At 33.2% G+C, this 26,247-nt stretch overlaps 1 protein-coding gene across 1 annotated transcript; it reads left to right on the forward strand.

Annotated features, from left to right (window-relative positions):
* Positions 1-2,133: 2,133 nt before the first annotated feature.
* On the forward strand, positions 2,134-24,276 carry HNF4G (hepatocyte nuclear factor 4 gamma). Its single transcript, XM_063079941.1, has 10 exons — positions 2,134-2,269; positions 5,299-5,470; positions 9,035-9,129; positions 11,761-11,867; positions 13,465-13,620; positions 16,648-16,735; positions 18,987-19,139; positions 19,266-19,502; positions 20,529-20,651; positions 24,155-24,276. Exons 1-10 carry the CDS (start codon positions 2,134-2,136, stop codon positions 24,274-24,276), a joined length of 1,389 nt encoding a protein of 462 aa, XP_062936011.1.
* The last annotated feature ends 1,971 nt before the right edge of the window (positions 24,277-26,247 follow it).

Here is a 26,247-nt window from a genome sequence, read left to right on the forward strand (position 1 = left end):
AACTATGCACAATTCACCTCTTAGGCTCCCATAGATGACACATCTTTGTTACTTCACTTCAAATGAGAACGACTTCACACAGATGAAAACCACAAGATTTGCTTTCGGTCCACTTCCCCCCAAACTGAATAACTATGTTTAGCCTTTCTTAAAGAACATCAGTCTTTAAAATTTAATCCAAAATATTATCCTCACAATTAAAAGTAAACAGAATATGAAGGCAAGAGGACTATTCCAGCCATAACTGTTTGATTTTGTGAATCTGGCTACTAAAAGGACTCTGCTATTCTCTTCACATGGTTTTGAGTTGATTTTAAGAGGCCAGTCTTATGTGATGGGAAATACAATAACTTCTAAGATAGAGTATTCACAAGGTTTATGATATTAAGAACTTGATCAAGAAATATTACTTTGCTGAATGGTAGTGAGGAGGAGGGGAAAGGGGAACTCTTCTACACCGTTGGTGAGAATGCAAATTAGCACCGCCATTACAGAAAATAGTGTGCACATTCCTCAAACAACTACAGAAAGAACTACCATATGATCCAGCAATCCCACTACTGGGTATGTGTCCAAAGGAATGGAAATCGTCATGTTGAAGGGATACCTGCACTCCCATGTTCATTGCAGCTCTGTTTACAATAGCTAAGATATGGAGCCAAACTAAGTGTCTATTGACAGATGACCAGAAAAGGAAAATGTGGTATATATACACAATGCAATACTATTCAGCCATAAAAAGGAATGCCATTCTGCCATTTGCAGCAACATGGATGAGTCTGGAGAAAATTATGTTAAGTGAAATAAGCCAGACAAGAAAAAGAAGTACCATATGTTCTCACTCATAATGGGGTGCTAAGAAAGAAAGAAAGACAGAAAGAGAGAGAGAGAGAGAGAGAGAGAGAGAGAGAGAGAGAAAGACCACAACAATACATTGAACTTTCAGAAGGAGAGAAGAAACCTAGGGATACTAGAGATGGTGGGGGGAGGGAGGAAGGGGTTCTGGGGTGAGATAGGTCAGGTAAAGGCATAAAGAAAAATCATGATGTGCAATAATGAATATGATAATGATAAATAATAATAATAATAAAATATTACTTTGCTGTAATCTTTAACAAATGTGGGAAATAAAATTCTGAATTTACAATGTAAATGCGGCTGAAGTTCTTTCTTGGAAAATCAAATCAATAAATATATTCTCAGAAATAAAGTATACTCATTAAATACTAGGGTCTAAATATTTGCCAAATTCTAAATGCTCCTTGTCACGTATACACATAAAAGATATATTGTGCTGCATACTTGAAGGTTGATGATGGGAATGTGTAGATCCATGCATGTTAGGGACACTTTTCTTTCAGTTTAATGCCCAGAATGCAATTAGGCATCAGAAGTCAAAAGAAATGAGATCTCCTTTAGGTAACAATTACTAATTGAATGTCTACAAGATACTGGCAACTGTATTGGTTCTGTCCTTGGGAAGTTTACAAACATGGAAGGAACACAGACCCATAAATGGATAATTAAAGAGAATATGTTAAAGGTTGAATTTGGTTTATGCCCAGGGTGCTACTGGAATATATCATAAATCTCAGTCATTTCAAATTACAAAATTTTGTATTCCAAAATAAAATTATTTTATTGTACATATAAGAAAACTTGAAAGTAAGTTCTTTTGTTAAGTGTTAACTTATAGTCTTGACTTACCAAATTTATAAGGGTAAAATAAGTTCCATCTTTCAGAATATGTGGCATGTGGTTTCAGCCCCTTAAATGGGATACCTCATGTTATAATTACAGCTTAAAATCTGAGAGATTCTCTTTTCCATTTTTAATCCTTCTCTTGATCACATTTATTGTCTACTGGAAATCGATTTAGGAAATCATGTTAGTCCACTACAGCACTTCAGATAAGGTGATACCACGAAGCATTCCAAGATTATCACAAGGAATTGCTTTTGTATGCCATAAAAGAAGAAGTAAACAGAATATGGCCTGTGGAAGAAGGTTACAGTTTTACAGCCCCTCCCACTGCAGCACTTAAGTCACTCAGTTACAGTTAACTTTGGATAATCACTCACAGATTGAAAGCAAAACAGTCATCACACGCACTGGGCTTGAGGTGCCACCTGTATGTGCGTTTCTAAATCAATGATGAGGGTATCAGAATCGATACTGGACATGGACATGGCAAATTACAGTGAAGTTTTGGACCCAACTTACACAACTTTGGAGTTTGAAACTATGCAGATCCTATATAATTCAAATGGTGAGTTCTCATCCATTTATAGGTATAAAGAAAAGTATGTTTAATGAGAGAAGTTAAACTGAGCTTGCTGAGGGGGTGGCTCAATGTTTTATTGCCGGAGAAATCAGTGCTTGCTTTGTAAAGCCACAATCTGAGCTTTTGCACTTCATCACAAAATTTAAATTAATAATGCTAAGTCTATTTTATGTTGGAGATAGGAAAAGCCTGATTTTGTGTAATAAAGTAACCTCAGAGTTCTGTCATAGGCCAGTTGGGTAAAAAGAGTAGTTTCAGTAGTTATTTTATTTGCTGTAAATCATAGAAATACGTAATATTGGCAGATTGGCTGTGAAAATATGTCTTCTATGCAATATTTAAAATGAATTAGAGAACAGTTTCCATAGAACACTGGGGAGATCTACTGATTGCTTCCTCCTTTCGTTCCTCCAGTTCTGAATTGCTACTGATGAGAAACTGCATTTAAAATTGCTATCAAGCTTTTGCATTGAATGCAAATATGAAAGGAAACAAAGGTTTATATTATAACCTTACTTGACAGGCTAATGTTTAGCCTCACAAAGCTCTTGTTATTTATCTACTGTCACATTTTAACTTTCAATAAGACATGAGTTGTTTAGAGTTTATGTCTTTAAGTAATACAGTTTACTCTTGACTTCAAATTTAAATTTTTCTAAGTAAAAATCTTTTCCAAAGTAACTTATAATTGTTAGAATTCCTAATGTCTAGTAATTATGTATACTTTGGAAAATGTGTGTGTGTGTGTGTGTGTGTGTGTGTTTAGTTCAGGATTGAGAATGCATCTTGTACTGAAGATATCTTAATAACTTACTCTATTGTACAATTTGTATGCTTAGTGCTCTAATAAGCTATAAATGATAACTTATTAGTGGGGAGATTTGAAAAAAATGTTAAAAGATGAATTCTGAAATTTTAGCACAAATAGAGTTAAAACGAATCTGTAGTGCAACTCTTGGAAGTCAATGTTTTAGTTCCTTATGTTTAGGGATATTTAATGGAGTATTTATCTCATTAGAATCATGACTTTAAAAAAGAAGACTCTAAATTATTAAATGGTAGAAACAAATTCACCATAAATATTCAGCAAAATATACTGAAACAACTAACTTTTATGCCTATTTCCAAAGATCTAACTTGTTTGTTTGTAATAATGTGGTCAATAATATGTAAGTATAGCATTCAACTTGAAGAAAGAATTGATTTTTTTTCACATTTCTATGGATTGTACTATTCCACAACACAATCAGTTCTGAACACTTCTAACTTACATATTGCTAATATCTATTTTGCTAATGTTAGCAAAATACAATTTATAACATTTAAATTCTATAATGTCACCTGATTAACCTTAAGCATACCCTCCTTAAAATTTTTTCCTAATTTTATAAAATTATGTATGACAATACTTGTGTACTCAAAAGTACTGGTAAGTAGAACATATGTAATGTCACAGAATGTATTGAGTCATGACAACCTTTAATCTTATCGCTTTGTTATATTGGAGATATAATAATGAGTTGTTGTTATATTTATATTATAAAATTTTATGATAAATTAAATTTTTAATATAATACCTTATATATCTATATGTTGAATACATACAGATTTTTAAAGATATAGTCAACAATATTAACTTATTTAAGAAATATTTATTTAGTAAAAATATCATCTGCATATTTTTTAATGCTCCTTCTTTCAAAACTATATATTAGATGCCCACTATATGCTGGGCTCAATTCTATTAAGTGGAAAACAGAGGGGTGACTAAGACAGATAAATTCTTTGACATCTGAAAGTTTACATTCTAGTGTAAAGATGGACAATAAAAATGAGTAAAGAAATATATAATGTAATTCTAGACAATGAAGTTGTTATTTAAGAAAAAGAAAATAAGTAGGGCTCTAGGTTCTACTTGAAGATAGGAGGTGACTCTTTTAGAAGAATGTGTGTTCAGGGAAGATTTTACACAAAATGTGAGGTTTGAACAGAAACCTGATATCGAGCTCAAAGAAAGGCTTCAAGAAGAACTTTCCTTCCAGGCAGAAGGAAGAGCAAGTGTAAAAGTTTTGAAATATGAATAGACTGCAAAAAAAAAAAAAACATTGCTGGAGAATAGTGAACCAGATGAAAAACAGTACTGGAAGTACTGGAGATACTGAGGGAGAGAGGTGGGGGTGGGGGAGGGGACTTTATCGTACAGGCGGTTACAGACCATAGTGAGGTGTGTAGGCTTCATTCTGTATCTAGTGACAAATGATGGCAGGGTTGGACTCAGAAGAGTGACATGATGTGAATTTCTTATACCAAGATCACTCTGGTGGCTTTGGGGTAACAGAAAAACAGCAGAGGAGCAAGGGTGGCAGGAGGGAGATTAGACAGGAGGCTATTGAAATAATCCAGGGGACAGATGATGGTTGACTGAATGAGGGTCACCAAGGTGAAAAGGTGAAAAGTTGTGGATGAAATATGTGTTTTAAATGTGGATTTACTGATGGGTTGGATATAAAGGATGAAGGAGAGAAATCAAGGAAGACTCCCAAGTTATTAGTCCTAGGTACTAGATGGAATCGTTGACTGATACAGGGAAGACTGAAGGAAGGGTAAGTTCTAGGGGGAAAATGAAAGAGTTCTGTTTTGATGAATTAATTTGTGATTCTTATTAGTCTTCAAAAGGAATTTCTTAAATAAGTACTTAGTCATTTCAGACTGAACCCCATGCAGAATATGAGGGTTAGAGATAAAATATTGGGGTTTTTCATCATATAGAAGAAATGTAATGTCATGGGACTGGATGAACCTGCTTTGGGAAACAGTGTTGTTGGAAGACAGCACCATGGTATCCCAAAGTTTAATGGTCAGAAATGAGAGGGGAGCTTGGAATGGAAGCAGCCAGTGGTTGAAAGAAAAGTACTTTTGTGAGGCCTCCAAGAAGCCAACAGATGGACTGTTTCAAGCCTGTAATATAAACTAGTAGGACAATTCTTTTTTTTTTTTTTTTTTCCTTTAAACAGATAGTTCTGCTCCAGAGACAACAAGTATGAATACCACAGAGAATGGTGTCAACTGTCTATGTGCTATCTGTGGGGACAGAGCAACAGGAAAGCACTACGGGGCATCGAGCTGTGATGGGTGTAAGGGCTTCTTCAGACGCAGCATACGCAAGAGTCACGTTTATTCCTGCAGGTACTTGAAATGTTCCTTTTAGGAAAGTTATCTTTAGATGTGTTCCAAAATAGCATGCAAGAAGTAGGGAAAGAAAATTCAAGCTTTCAAATATCTGTAACTCTATCAACGAAATCTCCAAGGTGCAGTAAAAGGGACAATGGGTGGGAATGCATGCAGGATGCATTTACACAGGTGCTTCTTTTTATGGAAGCATTTTAGGCTTATAAAGGTATATAAAAAAATCCACATGCCTACCACCCAGCTTAGACCAACATAGTTGAAGCTTCTAGTGGACACCTCCCCTGTTGCCTTCTCCTTTGTCTCCCAGAGGTAACTACATCTGGAATGGGGTGTTGATCTCTTCCTTGTGTTTCTTTATCATTTTACCACATGTTCATATACCAGTAAACATTATAAAATCTGCATTTAAATGGGTTCTCAATGTGTGTATTTTTCTGCATGTTGATTTCCTTTTTCGCATTACTACATCCTGGGTCTTTTAAGGAAAACTACCTAAGTGCAGATGACTTTGGTAGCTTCTTGTTGTCAATAAGTGAAATTTAATTTTCAGTCCTAAAACTTAAAATACATTTCTCATGCCATATTTTTTGCCGTTGAATTTAAATGTTCCATCTATAGCTTATTTAACCAGATTTTGTGTGTCACACATTTCTAGTAGGCTATTTTTTTTAGTAGTATCTAGACAATATCATAACACAACTTAGATATAAATATCAGCATTTGTTCAGTATGAGAGTTCCTGAATGCAGATTACAACTAGGTTGAATATAAGCTATTAACAAAAATGGCTGATTTTAACAAAAAAGTCTATGTTTGCCCTATCAGTGAAAGGCATGTGTAGGATTGTTATATTGTTTTAAAAACAACTTGGACATTTGAGAAGAAGTTAACTCTCACAGCATGGTGCTGTTTCATTTCTCAGGGCGTAATAAAAGTTAATATATAACTTCCCAAATATCTACCTGGTGTTCTCCAGTAATTTTTCCAGGAGAGTTTGAAGTAGGTTGAAAGAAATGTTAACCACCCATTTTAGAAACTTCTTGGTAAACAAAAAAGAGTAATTTATATGGGTTTTGCTTTTATATACATCGAAACTAGAAGAGTAGATCAATTTCCTTCCTCAACAACATTTTCTCTATGGTTATATTGAATATTGAGTGCTCTTAAAAACTTAACAATTGAAATAAATACAAAATGACATGTAAACAGCACTTCTTGGAGTCATGTATACTGTTAAAAATGAAATACATTTACATGAAAAGTGGTGATCCATACATCTAAATCTGAAAACAACTAGTAAGAATCAGAGAATATCAGCCCAAAGGGCTTTCAAGATTTCCATCTTGCCTGTATGGGAAGAGTGGGAAGTGAGTGCTCCCGGAGCAGCTCTGAGAAATTTATAAATATTCTAAGAACATGTCAGGTTTACCTTCTTGCACATTCCCATCATGAATGCTGCTTCCAATGTAGCCTTTTTAATATGTTTTGGTATTAAGCAAATGCTATGATTTTCCATTTGGAAAATATTTATTATATTGATGAAGTTTAGGAGCATAAAAGTATTTTTAATCTCAGGTTTTGCTGGTCTCAAATTTATCCATTTTTTTTAAGCTTACAAATTTCACTTCCATTCTAACTGTTCCATCACACTGAAGTTGGGCTTTCCCTCCCAAAGCACTTTAAATTGCTGTTTCAACCATTCTCACATTAGGTTTTTTTTTTATGGTGGCTATTTGCAAACTAGTATGTGTACTCTATTAGATTGTAATTCCCTTGAATGAAGGGGACGAGTAATATTCCTCCGTTTAATTCCTACACCAGGATTTTGAACAAGGTAGGTGCTTAATAATATATGTTTATTCAATTTTTGTTACCAATTTGATGTTAATTGGATGTGTTCTCTTTGTTGTATTTTTTGGTAATCTGATCCCCTTTCCTGAGTCTCCTCAGTCACATGTTCCCAATGAACACATTTTTGCTCATCCTGAAAGCACATATCATTTCTAGCTGAATTCACTTATCGTAGGCTATACTTCTCATTCAATTTTAAGTGGCTACTCAGATTTTTTAGGAGAAATATTTTCTTTTTTAGGTCACAGAATATGTCCCCTTATTCTTCTCATTAATAATTAACTATAAATAATCAGGGATATGTAAATAAATATGGGTAACTTTATACTGGAATTTTGAAATGTTATTTTTTACTGTATTGTTAATATTTGCCCCAGACTCCTTTAAGTACATTCATACAATGACCTTTTACAGCAAGTGCTCTCTATATTTTACAATTCTAAATTAAAGTTATTTAAAATCCCAACTTCTACTGAGAGTGAGTGGTGGAACTGGGACTTAAACTCAGATCTAATTTTAGAGACTGTACTCTTTTGTTTTGCTTACATATACCATTCGGTTTTTTAGTGTATTTACAGAGTTATGCAACCATCACTACAATCAATTTAGAACATTTTCATCATCTATAAAGAAACCTTTATTGGTTCCTCCCCATTTTCCCCCAACTCCCTCCCCAGCTATGAGTCTACTCTGTTTCTGTAGATTTGTCTCTTCTGGACATTTCACATAAATGAAACCACACAGTATGTAGTCTTTTGTGTCTGACTTCTTTAGTTTAGATTATGATAGTGTTTTTAAGTCTCATCTATGTTGTAGCATGTATTGGTACTTTATTTCCGTCTATTGACATATAATATTTTGTCATGGTGGCATACCACATTCTTTTTATCTACTCTATTCATCAGTTGATAGCTTTAGGAATAATGCAGCTATAGACATTTGTGTCCACCTTTTTGTGTGAGCGTTATGTTTTTATTTCTCTAGGGTATAGACTAGTATGGAATTGCTGAGTCATATGGTAACTCTATGTTTAACTTTTTGAGAAATTGCCACACTTGCTTCCAAGGCAGTTGTATTCACTTAATATTTAAACAAGCAATATGTAAGTGTTTCGATTGTTCCACACGCTCCCTTGTATTGTCTTTTTCTTGAATGGCAGTCATTCTGATGGCTATGAAGTGGTTCCTCATTGTGCAAAGACTGTACTCTCAATGCTGTTCTCAAGGGCTCCTTGAGATGTAATCTGACATTTAGAGTAAACTTCAGTTGGGTGTGAGGTACATTTAAAATTAATAAAAGAATATTTAAAAATAGAAAATCATGAATGTGTAGGTGAGTGAAGTTCCGATACATTCTTCATCACACTGAAATTATTCAGCAATGAGCAACTAGAATTTATATGTCAAAGATTTTAAAACTAGGGTTTGGTTTTCATGACTCATGACAGAAATGATCATGTACACTGGCCAAAAATAAGACAGTCATTCAGTTTTATTTTATTTTAAAGACTGCATGAGAGGTGAGGCTTGTTTCTCTATGTATGTGCTGACAATGAGCCTGAAAAGGTCATAGTTGTTGTTACACATTCTTTCTATTCAGCCAAATTTGACCATACTTACTTGAAGTGTCTTTGTCTGTTTATATGCTTTTTTCTTTTTTTGATAAATAATAGTTACCTACAAACTAATGTATCTTTCTTTGATGTTATAGGTTCAGTCGGCAATGTGTTGTTGACAAGGACAAAAGGAATCAATGTAGATACTGTCGATTAAAAAAGTGTTTTAGAGCAGGAATGAAAAAAGAAGGTAATAATAATTAACATTATTGATGAAAAGTGATAAACGTACATACACGTTCTCATTAATTACAATAACATTTTTACATGAATTCTGATTCTATGATTCCTTAAGTTAAAGAATTTAGTTCAAGGACATCCAGCGGTGGAGCCAGTCTTTTATCTGGTGACTGATTACGGACACCATTTTCTCCACCACTTTGTTATCCCTGGCAACAAAATTATTGTCAAAATAAAATTCCAGCATCCTGTTCAAAATATAAAAGACAAAATCTATGAATAGGTTGAAATTACAAATGTATTTTTAAAGGCTTTTTTATTCTCAATTATTGGATATCTTTATTCATTTCATGAACATTAATTGAACATCTACTTTTCATGCATTCATTCATTTAACACATATATATTGAGCATTGTTATTTTCCAAACACTATTCTAGTTGCTGAGGTTTCAGTCGTGAACATAATAGACAAAATAATCCTCCGTCTCAGCGAGCTTCTTCTATTCTATTGATGGACAGACACAACAGATTGGATGTGCCATTTTAGTGTGTACTAATTTCACTTAGAATGCACTAAATAATCTGAGTATATTCTCCTACATTATAAATATGGTTAATTTAGAAACGAATGAGTTGAATACATTCTAAATGTTTGGCAGGTACAAGATTTATGCCTGTCAGTTTTGCAGCATGCCTGTGCCAATCATATACAAAGATATATTTTTCACAACTATTTTGCAAACCATAAAAATCAAATCAAATTACTATATACTACAGACGTGTAAATATATTAAACTCATCTTGAAGATAGTTAGTTTTTTACTTTGCCATTTGATATTTTAAATTTAAAAACAAAAACCACTAGTTTTGCTCAGGTTGTTAGTCTCAAAGAAGATGACAAAGAGTAAAGTTCACAAAATTAAAGAAGTACTTTCTCATTTCAAAAATGACTTATTTCTAATGTTATAAAAGCTCTATTTGGTAGTTTATAGAATTAATTACATACTTTGTCAATCGTCTTCATACATTTCTACTAGAACCCCATTTCTACCCCTACAAAAGGGCAAGCTAATCACAATATTTTCTTTATGAGTTTTACAATTTGTGCAATAAAATAATTTTCAAAAACAGTGAAATTATATCTTCTACTATTCATAAAACAATGCTTTAATTTTCCTAAATAGATTAGAAAGTAACTTTTGAGTTTCAAAGTTGATATATTTCCCTTCTTTACAGTAATAGCACAATTGGAAAATTATTTAGATGAAAACCTATATAAACATAATTTTATGTCAAAAATGGTAACAGTGAGAAAATTATAAATGTTCACAATATCTTTTTGCATTTTTTCTAGAGATTGATCATGTAAATAAAATTCATAAAAGCATAGCTAACATTTTATTTTCTGTCTCCACATATGCTTTCCAAATGAGTTAAAGTTGTAAATCGATAATTTCTTTTTTAAAAAAAATAGAATAAGTAAGCTACCAGTAAGTATAATTTTAAAATATTAGTGATTCATTCCAATTTAGAGACTACTCAGTCTTTCTTAAAGGCAAAATATCCAGTATTTTCCCTCCCAACTTAATGGAGTTGATTGTTAATAGTAAGTTTTGAGTCTCTGTTACTAGATTATGTATAGAATTTGGTGGATTTGTTTAATAAAAGAAATTACAGAAAAAAACCTGATACTTTAATGTCTTATCTTTCCAACAGAACAGATTAGAGCATTAACCTGAATAATTTAGAGGCTACAGGCTTTGTTTTTTTTTCTCTTGTTAATGGAAGATATTTTACATACTAGGTTTTGAAATTCAATTTTGAAACCTGACTCATTTTATTCTTTATATGACAAATATACTACATAACATTTCCTCTCTAATTCTTTCTTATAGTTAAAAAATGTAGTTTTCAATAAGAGATTTGGGAATATACATTATTCTTTCCTTTCTGAAATAAGGAAGCAGATCTGGCCCTCTTTTACAAACTTTTCATACGACAATAGGATTTCTTCACCTTTCTAAACGCTGATATTAAAACCTCAGTCTGCTCAGGAGAGGCCTCTACCTGGTTCAACTTTTGCTTTATTAATGTCACTAAAGTGTCGAAAGGACAGTGTTTCATAAGAGATCATAAAATTGCAATCTTAAAATCATCTTAACTAAGATAAATTTACTTTCCATTTTTGCTAGTGTTCTATAGGAAAAGAAAATGGAAGCTTCAAATCTATGACTCATATTTTCTGACACTGAATACATTCTTATCTTTGACCTGGTTAATCTCACAGGCAATACTCTTCCTGTAGTTATCTTATAGTGTTATTAACTTTGAGAAAATAGAAAAGCATCCTATTAAAAATACAGCACTGTGGAACTGGCTGAAACAACACTTTCTAACATGCATGCCATCATGAAGTCCCAAACAGCAACATTTCATGAGCTTAAGTGACAAGTCTGGCCATTCCTACCTTGAAAAGTGGTACAGAATGAAAATATTTTCAGATTGAATCTTCCCCCTTCACCAGAGGTCTTTTAGAAAGACCCTTTCTCATTCTTTTGTACATTTTTTTGTTACTTTAAATTGTATGTCCTGATATATTAATGAGAACTGACCAATAAATACTGTGATTTTCTCCCCTAGCTGTGCAAAATGAACGTGATAGAATAAGCACCAGAAGAAACACATTTGATGGCAGCAACATCCCCTCCATTAACACATTGGCACAAGCTGAAGTTCGGTCTCGCCAGGTACCCGCTGAACACCAGCATCCAGTCCCATTTCACAGAATCACGTGTCTATTTAGGCACTTGATTAAAATAATCTATTAAAATAATCTAATTTCATTGAAATGTACTCATTGCTAAAATAAACTACATCTACACAAATTCAAGCGTTTTGCTTTGAAAGTATTAGTGGGACTGCTGACTTAATTTTGACTTTTCTTGTACAAGACCCTCTTTTTAAATGGGAAAGTTAGATGAATTTAAGTCTAAGATAGATTGCTTAAAAAAAAAAAAAAAGTTGGTTACAAGGTTGATTAAAAATACCTAATACAAGGCAGAGTATTCTGGGGACAGTATTTGATTTTATTGGCTGACTCTGTAAAATCTGCTACCAGAACATTTGGGGAATTTGGTTGAGACCTGCCATCAGAGCTTCTTTCCTTGAAAATGACTTCTGGACTCACGAAGTCATCTTGGCATCTGCTTTGGAAACATATTTAAATGAAGAGCCAAAATTCAGAAAACAAGGGAGAAACAGAGATTTATTATTTTAATTTCTAGAGTGAGAATATCAGTTCTAAAGTAAAAAGAGCAAGTCATTACTTATATACATAAAAATGAGTCATTTAAGAGTTAAATTTTAAAAAATCCTTTGAAGACAGTTTATTTTAGCATTGCCTCTGTAAGAAATGTTAATGATATTTTTCTATTATAAATCAAATTATGAAATTGCTATGTAGTTAATCAGATCCTTTAACGAGTCAGTGTGACTACTTTTGTATTTGATAACACAAGGGTAATCGATGAGGTTAACATCACCATTATTATCATTACTTGAAGATTACTTGATGGTCCAGTAAAGCATTTAGAGAATGTTTTAGAAACCAATAAAGCAGTTTAGAGAATCCTTTTAGGGGAGCTGTGAGAAAATATCCAGATACATATAAAGACATATACACAACGCATGTTCACAAATTAAGTTTATTAAAACTTTTAGATGGTGTTTTTGTTATCGGCACCATGCTCTAACCAACTGAGCCAACGGGTCAGCCCAGCAGAAAGGCTTTTTAACACCATGTATATTTTTCATATAGTTAAAAATTATATACAGTTTTAAAAATCTATTATTGTATGTTAAGCTCTTCAGCATTGCTAAGTCAAGAGCCAAATCTTTTCTCCCCAGTTTGGTAAATGTTTCCACTGGAAATGTTTTGTTTATAAACTTCAACAAATTAAAGATGGATTTTAATGCAAATATCATTTTTAATTAAAAATAGAGTCACAGAAAGTATTTCGTGTGGATACTGCCTGTCGCTTTGTGTAGCCATTTTGAATTACTAAACTCCCCAAAACTTGTGGTAACTTAGTTTACAGATTTGGCAAGTAAAATTAGGTACTGTTACCAAAACATGATGACATGTATTGAATATTTTCAATGTAATCTGTAAGCAGAGAGATATTTTGTTTCTCAGTCAAAAAGTGTTTATTATATTTCTAGATACTATGACAATAATAATTTCTGTTTCAATGGTATTTATTTATTGCAGTCATAGAAAAAAGAGGAGTAATGGCTATGTATTATTTTAAATAATCAATTAATATAATGGTCTTCTCATGCTAGATCTCAGTCTCAAGCCCTGGGGCAAGCACTGACATAAATGTTAAGAAAATTGCAAGTGTTGGTGATGTCTGTGAATCTATGAAACAGCAGCTCTTAGTCTTGGTGGAATGGGCTAAATATATTCCTGCCTTCTGTGAGTTACCATTGGATGACCAGGTATCAGTTAAAGAAATAATGAACGCTTTAAAAAATATTTTTTGAACTTTGCTAAGTTTTTATGTTCTTCCAAATATATTCGCAATACATTTACTGCATTTGACAAAAGATAAATTATCTTATGAAAAAATGATTGGATTTTGTTGTCTATTTGCCTTCTTGTTCTATCAAGAGGCACTACTGTTTGACTCCTATTTTAAGAGTCTATCAAACTTATCGATTGGACAAGAGTTTAACAAGACACTGTTCTGCCCTCTCGGAGTTTTAAAAAGTTTATGTGAGGAAGAAAGACAGCAAGTAATACCGTTGTGAGATAAAGTATTGGAAGAGTAAATGTCTGGGAGGCAAACGGTGCAGTGCTGTGTCTTGGTGTTTACTGAAGATGCCATATGAAATTTCTCAGAAATACCAGGTGACTCCTACAGAGATACCACACGGGATTCGTTGGTGTCTTTGTTGGTACTTTGCTATTGAAATATAAAGTTTTGGTTTTCATGCTTTCAATTTTATTCCAGCTTTTATTTTGCAAAAATTATAGATCTGGCAAAAAAGTCCGTAGAATTATGATATGAAATTTACAGAGAAATAGAAAGAATTCAGATTTAGTGATCTTTTCTCAATACATATATTTTTATACTTTGTCCCATGTCCATTAAGACATTTTAGTTAATAGTTAAGAACTTGAATTTCCTAATTAGTCAATGAAGATTGGATTATTTTAGATTCATTTTGAACTCTTCTAAGTAGTATATAATGTTTGTAGATGAAAATAATGTGAAAATGTTCATTTCTCTCACATTGAATTAAACATAAGTGTTATGCCCAGTGTATATTTATGTACCCTCTGACTAGTGTTCTTTACCCTTGATACACAAAAACAAACAAACAATCAAGGGGAAAAGGGCACCATTGTGTAAAAATAAAAAAAGGGAAAAATATTTACACAAGAAAAAAGTCATCATAGGAAGTTAGCAGTTACATTTCTAAGAGTGCATTTCACCTGGTGACAGGAAAAAAATACTGTGAAATCTGAAATCATTCTTAAAATGTTCTGTAACTGCCTTCCTGGTATGAGTCACAGTTATTGACATATCATAAAGATAGCTTGGCTCAGAAGGTTATGCCAGGGTGAATAATGCTAAATTGCTAAAACCTTCTAGTCTCACCCCAAGCAATATAAGTAGGGTTGTGTTATTTATCAGCTTTATATTTTTATTACCATTCTTCTTCAGAAGTTGCTGACTTATGTACGAAGACACTGATTTAAAAATTGAGAAGTTGAAATCTAGCAGTCAAAAATAGTTTTATATGCTGATTCTTTAATACTGATAATTAATATTAACAGTATAAAATTAACTAGTGAATGCCTATAATTATAAAACACTGGGGAATTAGCTTTCAGTTGCATTATCAATTATAATATTGTATTTAATTCTCTCAGCAGCTCAGTGACATAGGTGTCATTATCTCCATCTTATTGTTTCTAAAACTGATCCGTAACGCAGTTAAATTTTTTCAGAAATTTCATCAAAGGAATAGTTATTAGGAGACTGCTGTTCGGTTTTAGGAATTCTGGGTATTCAGCAGTAAAAATACAGATTGCCTCTCTATTCTCATAAAGTCTGCATTCTATTTGGGAGAGACAGACAATAAAAAATATACAAATTATGAGTAAGTTAATTCTAGGTGGGGATAAGTCCTATAAAATGCTATAAAATGGGATAGAATGAGTTGCTGGACAATGACTGGAGGATATTAAGAGATCCATTAAATTGGGGATCCGAGAAGGTATTTCCTGAGACGTGAATGACAAGTGGCCAAGCATGCCAAGAGCTGAGCAGAAAGCATTCCGGGTTCAGGAACAGCATGTCCAAAGGTTGTGAGTCAGTCAGGAACAATGCGGACAAGGGGTGTTGCAAGAAGTCAGAGACTTGGAGGGTGGGAGGCAAAGCACTGAAACCTCCCCCACTCCTCCTATCACCTGGGAGAATGGTTGAAGAGGTTGGATTTTATTCTAAGGGCAGTAAGAAATCCAGTAAGAAACACTGAAGAGTTTTCAGCAGAGGGGTGATGATAAGTGATTACTATTTTGCAAATATTGTCTTAGAATCTCTGTCAACAAGGATTTATGATGAAGGAATCAGAAAGGAAGCAGGAATACCTATGAGTGTGCTGCCATAGTCCAGGTAACAAATGACAAGGGACTGAACTGGGGTGATAGCAATGGGGATGGAAAGCAGTACTTGATTTGGCTTTTATTTGAGAAGCAGCACTAGGATTTGCAGTAGAGTTAGAGAGGACTCAGAATAGACTCTTGATGGTGCCATTTACTAGGAAGATGAGGCTATCGGAGAAACATTACCTCAGTAGGTGTTAAATTTGAAATGCTTTCTATACTTCCTAGTGACACCCAGCAGGTAATGGAGTGTGTGAATGGAACTCGATTGACAGCTTATTGCAAAGAGTTAGAAGTTCAGTCTACAAAGTGGCAGAACCCAGGCCTCCATCTTTTTTTTTACAAGTCCTCACTTTGCTTTTGTTTGTTCAGTTTATTATGTGCAGGAAATTATGTTTTTCATATATTTTTATCATTTAGTCCTCATGAGTTCACTGTGAGATTTTTTTCCCCTCTACCCACATTTTATAGATGAAAATAAATGAGTCCCAAACATACTGGTTAGCTTACTCAAAGTTAAATAGGTCATAAGTGGCCAAGGTGGGATTTGAACTCCAGTTTGTTTGATTCTGTTTCTCTCCAAAACAACTAATTGGTCTGCATTTTTTTCTGCTGCCATTGTATTGACTTGTTAGATAGTTTTAGAAAATTCCAAAAGTAAACTTTATTGACATGGTGCAATAGAAAACTAGCCTAGTGATGGCAAGTATCTATGAATATTATACATTTTTCAAATAATAAAAAAAAGTCCCAGGCTTAAAGGATACTGTAAGTTAATCAGGCTCATATTATGCCATCTTTTAATCACTGTATTTTATAATTAAATGTTAAACTTTGAATTTTTCATTAAGGTGGCACTGCTGAGAGCTCACGCAGGGGAACACTTACTGCTTGGAGCTACAAAGAGATCCATGATGTATAAAGATATTTTGCTTTTGGGTAAGGTTTTGTATTTTTTTTTTTTAATTTAAGAAGAAATTATGCATATTTCATTTTTATAATAGTATGCAGGATCTATTCTGTATTTACCAAGCATTCACGGACACTGTCCAATGGTGCTGTCACTTCACAGATTGGATTTAATTGATTGTGTCCTCTCTAAGCCCTATTTTTCCTTGCCTTGATTGCACGTAAGTTCAGAGTGCAATGAGATTATCAGAGAGCACTAAGATTTAAAAAATAAATAAATAAATAAGGCCGGCCCGTGGCTCACTCGGTAGAGTGCGGTGCTGATAAAAATAAAAAAAAAAAAGAGATGTTGCTCTATAAATATAATACTGAGTCATGTTTATATCATATCAGGACAAAGAATTAGTGATTTATATGACCGCCCTATGGAGTCTCAGTGGGTTTTCACACTCCCTCATTTTCTGCTTGTAATTATTTTATATACTTTTAAGGAACATATTTATCTCCTATGATTCCATTGCCCATAACATGCTTCAAAATAACTGAATAAGAAAAAAAATTAGCGGCAATGTGTGAAAAATTCTGATAGATAGGAGGGCTAGAAGGTGCAAAAGTAGAATAACAGGTGGAAGAGAGAAAAGACACAAATTGAAAGCTTTGTCTTTTTTAAGTAGTTTTTTCTAATCCCCTCACATTACCTAACTCATAAAATTAAGTTTTAAGGGCTGACATCCTTCTGTTGCTCACTAGCTCTACCTCTCTTGGGCGTAAGTGAAGTGATGACTAATTGTTTATTTTGGTAATAGATATTTTGGCCTCAAATATAAGTGAAGTTGAACATAATATAACAATAGCCACTATTTATTGAGGGGTTACTATGTAAATGCACTGCTTTACGTGTTTTACATGCATACATACACTCTTTCATGTAATCCTCAAAATAACTCTGAGGGATAAATATTATTATTTTCAGCCCATTTTGCAGGTGAGGAAACGGAGGGAGAGAAAGTTTACCAAAGGTCACAATACTTGGAAAAGATAGACCAGATGCTAAACCACATAATGTGATGCAGAAACTATGCTTTGAAATGCTATTAAATACTTCTCTTGCATTTCCAGTAGTGATGAAGTACTAGAGTCCTGTTTTCATCAGAGATCTGTATACAATATACCTAGAAAACAAAATGTCTACTATACTGTTCCAAATTTTTTTACTCTCAACAATTAAGTAAGCTAATTTTGCATAAGAAAGAGTGTGGCTCAAAAAAAAATTAAAAAGGGAACTGTAGGAGGTGACATGTTAATTAGTTTGACCGTGATAATTATGTAATTATTTCACAATGTATATGTATATCAAAACATCACATTGTACACATTAGATACATACAATTTTTTATTTTTTTTTGGTCCATCATACCTCTATAAAGCTGGAAAAAAAGAGAAAGAGTGAGGCTGCATTGTATGAATACTTTTGGACATGTTGTTACCCTAAAGATTGTCTTCACTTGCCGTGAAAGAATTCATAACATTCTCCTTTTTATAAAACCAGAAAATAGCAATTTAGCTGTTATTTTAGAAGCTATACTTCATCCTAATATAGCCAGAGAGTTTCTAAGTTAGAAAAATCTTTAAGAATTAAGGAGTCAGCTCTGTATCCAATTTCTGAACTCCCTTGAATTCAGCACCGTAAAGTGGTTATCCCATCTCTATTTAAAGAAATCCAGAAAGAAGGAATATTTTACATAATGAAAGAACTCAGAATACACGTGTTAATTTGAAAAAGTCAGCCTCCTTTACTTAGGCTTGTTAAAAACTGCGTCTCAATAGTTTTTACTCTTTCATATTCCAATAGCATCGAAACAGTGCTGTTTTTAATCCACTGTAAGCAAGAAAGATTCTTTTGAATTTCCATTATGTTCCTTAATGAGTAAGACACTAATATATGACTGACACAGTGGAAAGCTAATCACTATATTTTGACTCTCCCTGGTCAATTATTAGCTGGTTATTAGTCTGTACTTTCATGTTATCACCAGTGATTGAGGCTGTTAAAATGCATGTGATCACATTATCAATGTTATTGATCCTTTAAGTATTCTTAAGTTTTTCTAACATAATTAACAACCCTTTGGAGAGAGAGCCTGCAGTATGATCACTATTCCTTCCAGGCTAGACAATTTTCAACATTGATTGGCAAAACTTTAAACAATATCTGACCATTTTTAGTATATCGACAAAATAAAATTTAGGACAAGGTGGTTAATTCTTTTCTCCCCACTAGGAAACAACCAGGTTATTCACCGGAACAGCTGTGAAGTTGAGATCAGCCGTGTGGCTAATCGTGTTCTAGACGAGTTGGTTCGACCATTTCAAGAAATCCAGGTTGATGACAATGAGTATGCTTGTTTGAAGGCAATTGTATTTTTTGACCCAGGTTTGTTTTCAAAATCCCTTAAAAATTAATATAATGCAAATTAAACAACTTTTTAACATTAGAATATTTACTCTCATACTCTAGTTGGATTAAGTCTTCAGATTGCCCTTTTCATTCCTTTATTAGATGCAAAAGGGCTAAGTGACCCAGTGAAAATTAAGAACATGCGGTTCCAAGTGCAGATCAGTTTGGAGGACTACATCAACGATCGGCAGTACGATTCCAGGGGGAGGTTTGGAGAGCTGCTTCTGCTCCTGCCCACACTGCAGAGCATCACTTGGCAAATGATTGAGCAAATACAGTTTGTTAAACTTTTTGGGATGGTTAAAATTGACAACCTACTTCAGGAAATGTTACTGGGTGGTGAGTACATTTAAGAATTTCCATTTTATTGATTAGCAGCACAATAGGTAGATTAGGACAAGTTTGACCTATTCATTTTTTTGTTCATGTGCATTTCATCTTTTGAAGTTGCTGCATGTTCCTGCTTTTCCCTTCTTCTGCTGGGACATAATGACCTCAATTTTTTTACATTTAGAAAGTCTGGAAAACCCATTTGACATGAACAAACATACTTGAACGGATTCAAATCCCCATTCTTATCAGCCTCCACCATCTTTAGCACACACAATCCCTCTTAGTTCAATTTTCAGATTCTTCCAAATTTGGTAAATGAAAATGTATTTCTTGTTTGTAGGACTTCTTGAACTATATTATGGGGGGTTTTTTGTTTGTTTTGTTTTGCTTTTTTTTTTTAATGCCTGATTCCTTTGAAACCTCAAGAATACTGGGATTGCAGCACAACCTAAAAATATATATAGTAAACAGCTTAAAAATGAACATCATGCTCCTGGAGTAATTAATTGACACAAAACAGTAAAAACGAGAAAATGAGATTTCATTCCTGCAATAAATGTCAGGAATAAGTTAAAATATCATTTATTTTATGTTCTGATCTATATTAAATTTCCTTGTAACATCACTGTATTTGTTTTTAGTTTTCTGGTGCTTAATGTGTTCCTAATGATATCTTTTTGAAATAAAAATTGTTCATGCTATTAGGGTGATCCCAAAGTCTATAAACTTGAGGTAAGTGATTCTTGGAATTGCCTTAACAACAGGCAGCAAACCTAATGATTCCAGGAAATGGCACACAAGGTCCATTATTAATATACAACATAATATGATACAACATTAATCTAGCCAATGTACAGTGAAAGCTGACATTGTTTTTAATATAGCAGTGGTTCTATTAATTTACTTTTGAATTCCCAAAAAGCACTTTGCAAAAATAGCAATATTCAAGCTGTCAATCAAAACGTGTGCTGAGGTAAACTCACCATTCCTGATTAAGTATCACTAATGCAAGCATCTTTTTATCTTCTGAAGGTGCTTCCAACGATGGTAGCCATCTCCATCATCCAATGCACCCACATTTGTCTCAAGATCCATTAACTGGACACACTATACTTTTAGGTCCCATGTCAACACTGGTTCATACAGACCAGATCTGTAAGTATCTGGGCTATTTTTCCACCGTAATATTTCTTAAACTTAATTTCCTGAGAAAAGAGTGGAATTTTGGGGAAGACTCTATTAGTATCCAGACATTGTAAAAATTTGGTAGAATTTACTTTCCAGGACTGAACTGTATGAAATTGCGATATTCAGCCAGTCACTTAGTCTCTCTAGGCATGAGTTTGCTCGATAAAATGATGTGAGAACTTAAATCTCTACTTCATGGGTTTTGAGAGCACAAAAGAACGTACAGGTAGCCCTAACTTTGCATGGTACTGTGGGACCATAATAATGACCATGCAAAGGAATCTTAATAATCAATGGGAAAATTATGGTTGTTCTGAAAACATCAAAACATTAAGAACTCTCTTAACTATAGATTATAAACATATAGAATAATTGGAAAAAATAATAGATCTAATATTCATTTAGTTCACTGTAATTTAAAATATTACATTTAGCACACTGTAATATAAAACATTAGAAACACTGAAAATTAAAGTGTTCTATTTCCTTATAAAAATATTGTCAAGTGTAGTTTGAGCAGTGCTTGCCTGCTTCTTCTATAACTTACTATAGGAAGGCGAGCATCTTTTCTGTGCCCTGATGAATTTTACTCTTTTGGAAGTTTGGATTAGCTTCCATGTTTTATCTTTTGCACTTCCAATGTCCTGAAATCCCACTGAAAATCTGTTTAAACTGAAGTTTTTTGCCAGTTTCACTTTCTTTGGAACATCTTCATCCTTTTCATCATATGCAGTTTCCTTGTTTCTGTGGACAAGTTTTCCTTCACTAAATTCCGGGCTGCGTATTTAGAGACTCACACAACTGCAGCATCAACATTCCCGTAGTCAACTACTTCTTCTATGACTCCACTTACAGTCGGTGTGAATTTTGCTCTAGCATTATCACATTTTGTTTCTTTATAAAATGTCACATGGATTTATCACTGGGAGACAGGAAGGCAACACAACCATAGACTTTTTTGTTGCTGCCTAAACTGAATAAGTGATGCTTAATGACCAGTCATGAGCAAACTGAAAGATGTGATGTGATCACAAAGCACCTGTATTATTTAGCTAGTTGTTTGTAGACTGAAGAGTTGACAGCGAGGTTTGTGTTTATGCAGTTACTCGCAGTTAATTATGAGTTACCATGATAACTGAAATTTGAACCACATTGTGAGACATGCTATTTTAAGCCATGGTAACTGGAATTCATGCATATCAGAACTGTGCAAAGTGATGGCTGTTTATGAAAACTTCTTGGAATTCAAATGACTATATAAATACTAGGGGTTGTTAGTAGCTAAGTTAATCTTTTATTATTGCAGACTTAATGCAAATTCTATTTTTGTTAGTTACTCTGGGAATAAAAATATCTAATTATTTTACAAAATATTTAGAATTAGTTAATTGTTTCTGAATTTATACTAATTAATCCCAGATTTACCTTTGATCTATTGCTTCTGAATACCAAATAAGCTAACCCACTGAAATGACTTGAATTATAGTGATGTAATTATTATGCATATCTGTATGGCCTACTGAATTTACAATAGCTTTTAGTAACTAGTTACAATGTTGTTTTACCCAAATGTCCTATGCTTTAAACAACATTTTAGTGAGTACCACCTGACTTTTAGCTTGTGGTAGAAAAAGTAAAGGCCACAGAACTTGGAGCTATCACGATGTCCTTTAGACACAAGCAGTGGTAGATCTTATGTAAATTGTGTTTCAAACACAATGTTCTTCAAGTATATAAGAGAGGCAAAAATGAAATAGTTAGCAAAACATACAAATTATAAAAATAATATGGTATATTTAAGCCATATTATTTTTAATATGGTTCCAAAGACATTAACTTAGGACCATCCCTGAAAAGTAGATGTTACCATATTTATCTAATAGATAGTCAAGAGCAGGAAGAGAGGCAAGACCATGCTAGAGTCTATGGAATTGGGTTAGAGATCAGTTATTCGTAAACTTGGGAAATAAAACATATTAACAACACATCAAACATTGCAGGCATCAACTTTCAAGAGAGTTTGACAATTCTCCTGGTGGTTGAATTCTTTACATTTTAAATGTTGGTGTTCTAGTCTTCAAAAAACTTATTTGCTGATCTTAATCTTTTAAGAATCACCTCACACTTTTGGTTTTTATTTTTCCTTTTTCAACATAATATTTATAGAATCATTTGTAAAGGAAAACTTGGCTTTGTTTGTGCTCATTTGGACTAGTTTATATTTTATGCAAAACAAGACATTAAAAACGTACAATATAAATTTAAGCTCATGCATGTTTTCTTGTTTTTTAGAGAAGGCCACTGCAGTTTTAGGCCCATTCTAAATATCCAGAAATAATTTTGAAAATAAATTTGGATATTCTTTTGTCAATTAAACTGCATTTTAAAATGTTGTTTCTAAGTAATTGTTAATCCATAATTAACAATAACATGAAGTTAATATATTAAAGAACACCAGGCAAAAGTTGACAGTTTTTATTTTTGTATAGAAATTTTTAAAACTGAGAAAAAAAAACTAAGAAGTTTACAATGCCTCAGTCTGATCATCAAACATTTTCTATTATTATTATTAAATATATAGAATAATAATGTATGAGTACTAAAATATCTCAAGTTTTTTAAACTGCAGAATAGCTCCTATATTATTTCATAATGTAGTAAAATTTACCATAGGAAGAAATACTATTCTAGACAATGAAGTACTCAAACTGTAACTTTTTAATATTCAACTTTTTAAATATTTAGTTACTTTCTATTCAGTTGCACAGGTTTGCTCTTTGCATTGAAGGGGAAGGAACAGGCAAGCTCAGATTGTAATAGAATAATTTTGAAGTGATAAAGCCAGTATTTTTCAAATGCTTTTGACTACAGCTTAGATTTCAAAACACATTTAAAGTACCTTTACCTTTACTTTTCATGTCATCTAATATGTCTGAATTAGTGGAATTCAAATATTTTTAATTTATGTGCACTTTGAATGCCAAATTATAAAGATTGTTTACTAATATTTGAAAAAACTAGCATTCTGTTAATTATTTTCACTAACTTTTTTCTGTTGGGTTTGTTAAATAACCAAATATTCATAAATGCTATTAAGAAAGGCAGAAGGGCTAGCTCAGCCTGTTTGCTCATTTGGTTAGAACACGGTGTTATAACACCAAGGCCAGGGTTAGGTTCCCCATACGTATCGGCCACCAACCAAAAAAAAAAAAGAGGGCAGAAAACACCTTAAAGTGACTATGAAGATTTTTAGCATAACCTCTTCCTGTTTAATGCTACTTGGGGAGGTAGGGTGAGAGCGCCTCTCCAATGGAATGTCAAGGGCATCTAACGCAAATCACTATTTTATATATGATATTTTAAAAATATTTTCAAAATAGGATAGTGCATATTGGTGTTGTGTAGGGTTTAATGGGAGTGGGGCAGTTTGACTGCCTCCATCACAATACAATTCTCTGGCTCTTTTTCAGCAACTCCTGAAACCCCACTCCCTTCCCCACCACAAGGCTCTGGGCAAGAACATTACAAAATAGCTACAAACCAAGCTTCAGTCATTTCACACCAGCCTCTCTCCAAACAAAAGCAACTGTGAGAACATGTTTACTTCTGAATGGCACTGCACAAATGTGAAAAGCGTTGGTCTTGAAATATCTCAGGATTGTACTTTTGGCAAACTCTTAGCCACGGCTTCATGGTGCTGTTATAAGACAGTATCTTGTTGTTTATACGCTTTTTGTTTGCTGTTGCTACTGTGGAAAGCTTTCACATACAAGCAATGTATATCTGAATTTGAATATGTTTCTACAGTGTATTTTTTCAACTGCCCCTGTATTGTGCCTGAACCAGTTGAATCTTATGTACTATTTTTACTTGTTTTCTTAATATTAATTTAAATCTGTAAATAATTACTTTATTGTGATGTGATGCAGAACTAAGTGTTTTTTTGTTTGTTTTTTGTTTGTTTGTTTGTTTGTTGACTGAGAATAGTAGATCAGAAATCCCAGATTAATATAAAATGAGCCAAGTTTTCTATAAATTATAAACTTGCAGATTAGAAAAACAAAGCAGTTGCTTTAGAATAGAGTGTATTTCTATGAAGAAGAATCACTTCTGGGCATTCTGTGGCTAGCATAAGAAGCATTTCTTTGGCCACAGCGAAATATGCCTGTCTTAAGTTTAGAAAATTATAAATAGCAATTCCAAGTATGACTGGATATTCTTCGAATCTGATTGTATTTGAAGATGTGTGTTAACGTAAAAACATGTTAGTTTTATCTGTTAGGATACGGGCTAAACTGTAACAAAGAAACCCCTAAAACAGTTGCTCAAACAAGGGAGACATTTATTTCTCTCTCTTCAACAATTTAGAACAGTCATTCACAGACTAGAAATTAGCACATGCCCGCATCTAGCTCCCAGAGAGGCCAGGAGAGTAGTCTTTAGGTGGAAAGGCTGTGCCAGCTACAGCGGTACAATTCTGGGAGACAAATTAGCCATCTACCACTAATGTGCCTCATTAATCCTCCCAATAACCCTGTAAGAGGTGTTATTATCTCTCTTTTATAAGTAGAAAAACTTTTAGCTTCAGGGTTTAAGGAACACACCTAAAGTTCATAAATCTAAAGAGTAAGAAAGCCTCATTCGAACCCAGGACTGGCTGACTTTAATGAAAATAAATCTTTGGTGTGGAATGAAAAACGTGAATTTTTTACTCACAGTGTGGTTTTAAAATATATGAAATTGGGTGATGATTAAATACTATCCATCTTGTTGCCTATAATGTGTATATACATGTAAGCAATGAATGTAAAATTATTGTGGCATGAATAAGAAACCACTTTTGCATTTTTAACAAGAATCTTCCACTAAAAACATTAATGAAAATAAAAGATATGCCAGATAGATTTTGATAGAAACAAAAACAAATTTAAATCACTGACTTAGCAGATTTTCAAAAATTCTACAGCCCTGGGATGCACCAAATATCTAATTCTAGACTGAGAAGTGCAGTTCATTGAAGCTCCAAACAATTTGATATATCTAAAGCTGGAGCTTATTTTAAAACAATTAATGACAGGCTGCCTCATGAAGCACTAACTCCTCTCTCTCACTATATTTGCCGAAGCAGAGAAAAACTGGTTGAATAATTATCAATGATATAAAAAGAGCATCTCAAGCTGTAAGAGACTAAACTAAATGATTTTTCAAGATCCTTTAAAATTTCTAAGATTATAATTTCATAACTCTCACTTATACTACAAATAAAAAGTTTATGTTAATGTTAACTAACTCATTGGCTCTTAAAGCAAAATTGAACTCTTAAGGTGGAAAAATGATTACTTAAAAGCTATCATTGATTTACTAGAATCAATAAAATTCCTCCAAGAGCTGTTACCTTTGTGAAACTGTAAAATATAACATTGAGAGAGGATGAGAGAGGTAGGAGGGGACTTTTTAACGCTTATTTTTTGAAAACTTACTGTACTGTATATTTCATGATTAAGATTGTCTGATTTTTATAAATATAAATATCTTTTGTAGGTTTTTGTTTACTTTTTTGGGT

This window comes from Cynocephalus volans, chromosome 15, assembly GCF_027409185.1.
Source record: "Cynocephalus volans isolate mCynVol1 chromosome 15, mCynVol1.pri, whole genome shotgun sequence".
NCBI lineage: Eukaryota > Metazoa > Chordata > Mammalia > Dermoptera > Cynocephalidae > Cynocephalus > Cynocephalus volans.

Excerpts from the sequence above, each read along its gene's own strand:
- HNF4G (XM_063079941.1), top strand. The coding sequence starts at position 2,134 with ATGTGCGTTTCTAAATCAATGATGAGGGTATCAGAATCGATACTGGAC. Across the intron at positions 13,621-16,647 it reads AGTTACCATTGGATGACCAG|GTGGCACTGCTGAGAGCTCA; the intron begins GTATCAGTTAAA and ends TTTTTCATTAAG. Across the intron at positions 19,140-19,265 it reads AATTGTATTTTTTGACCCAG|ATGCAAAAGGGCTAAGTGAC; the intron begins GTTTGTTTTCAA and ends TTCCTTTATTAG.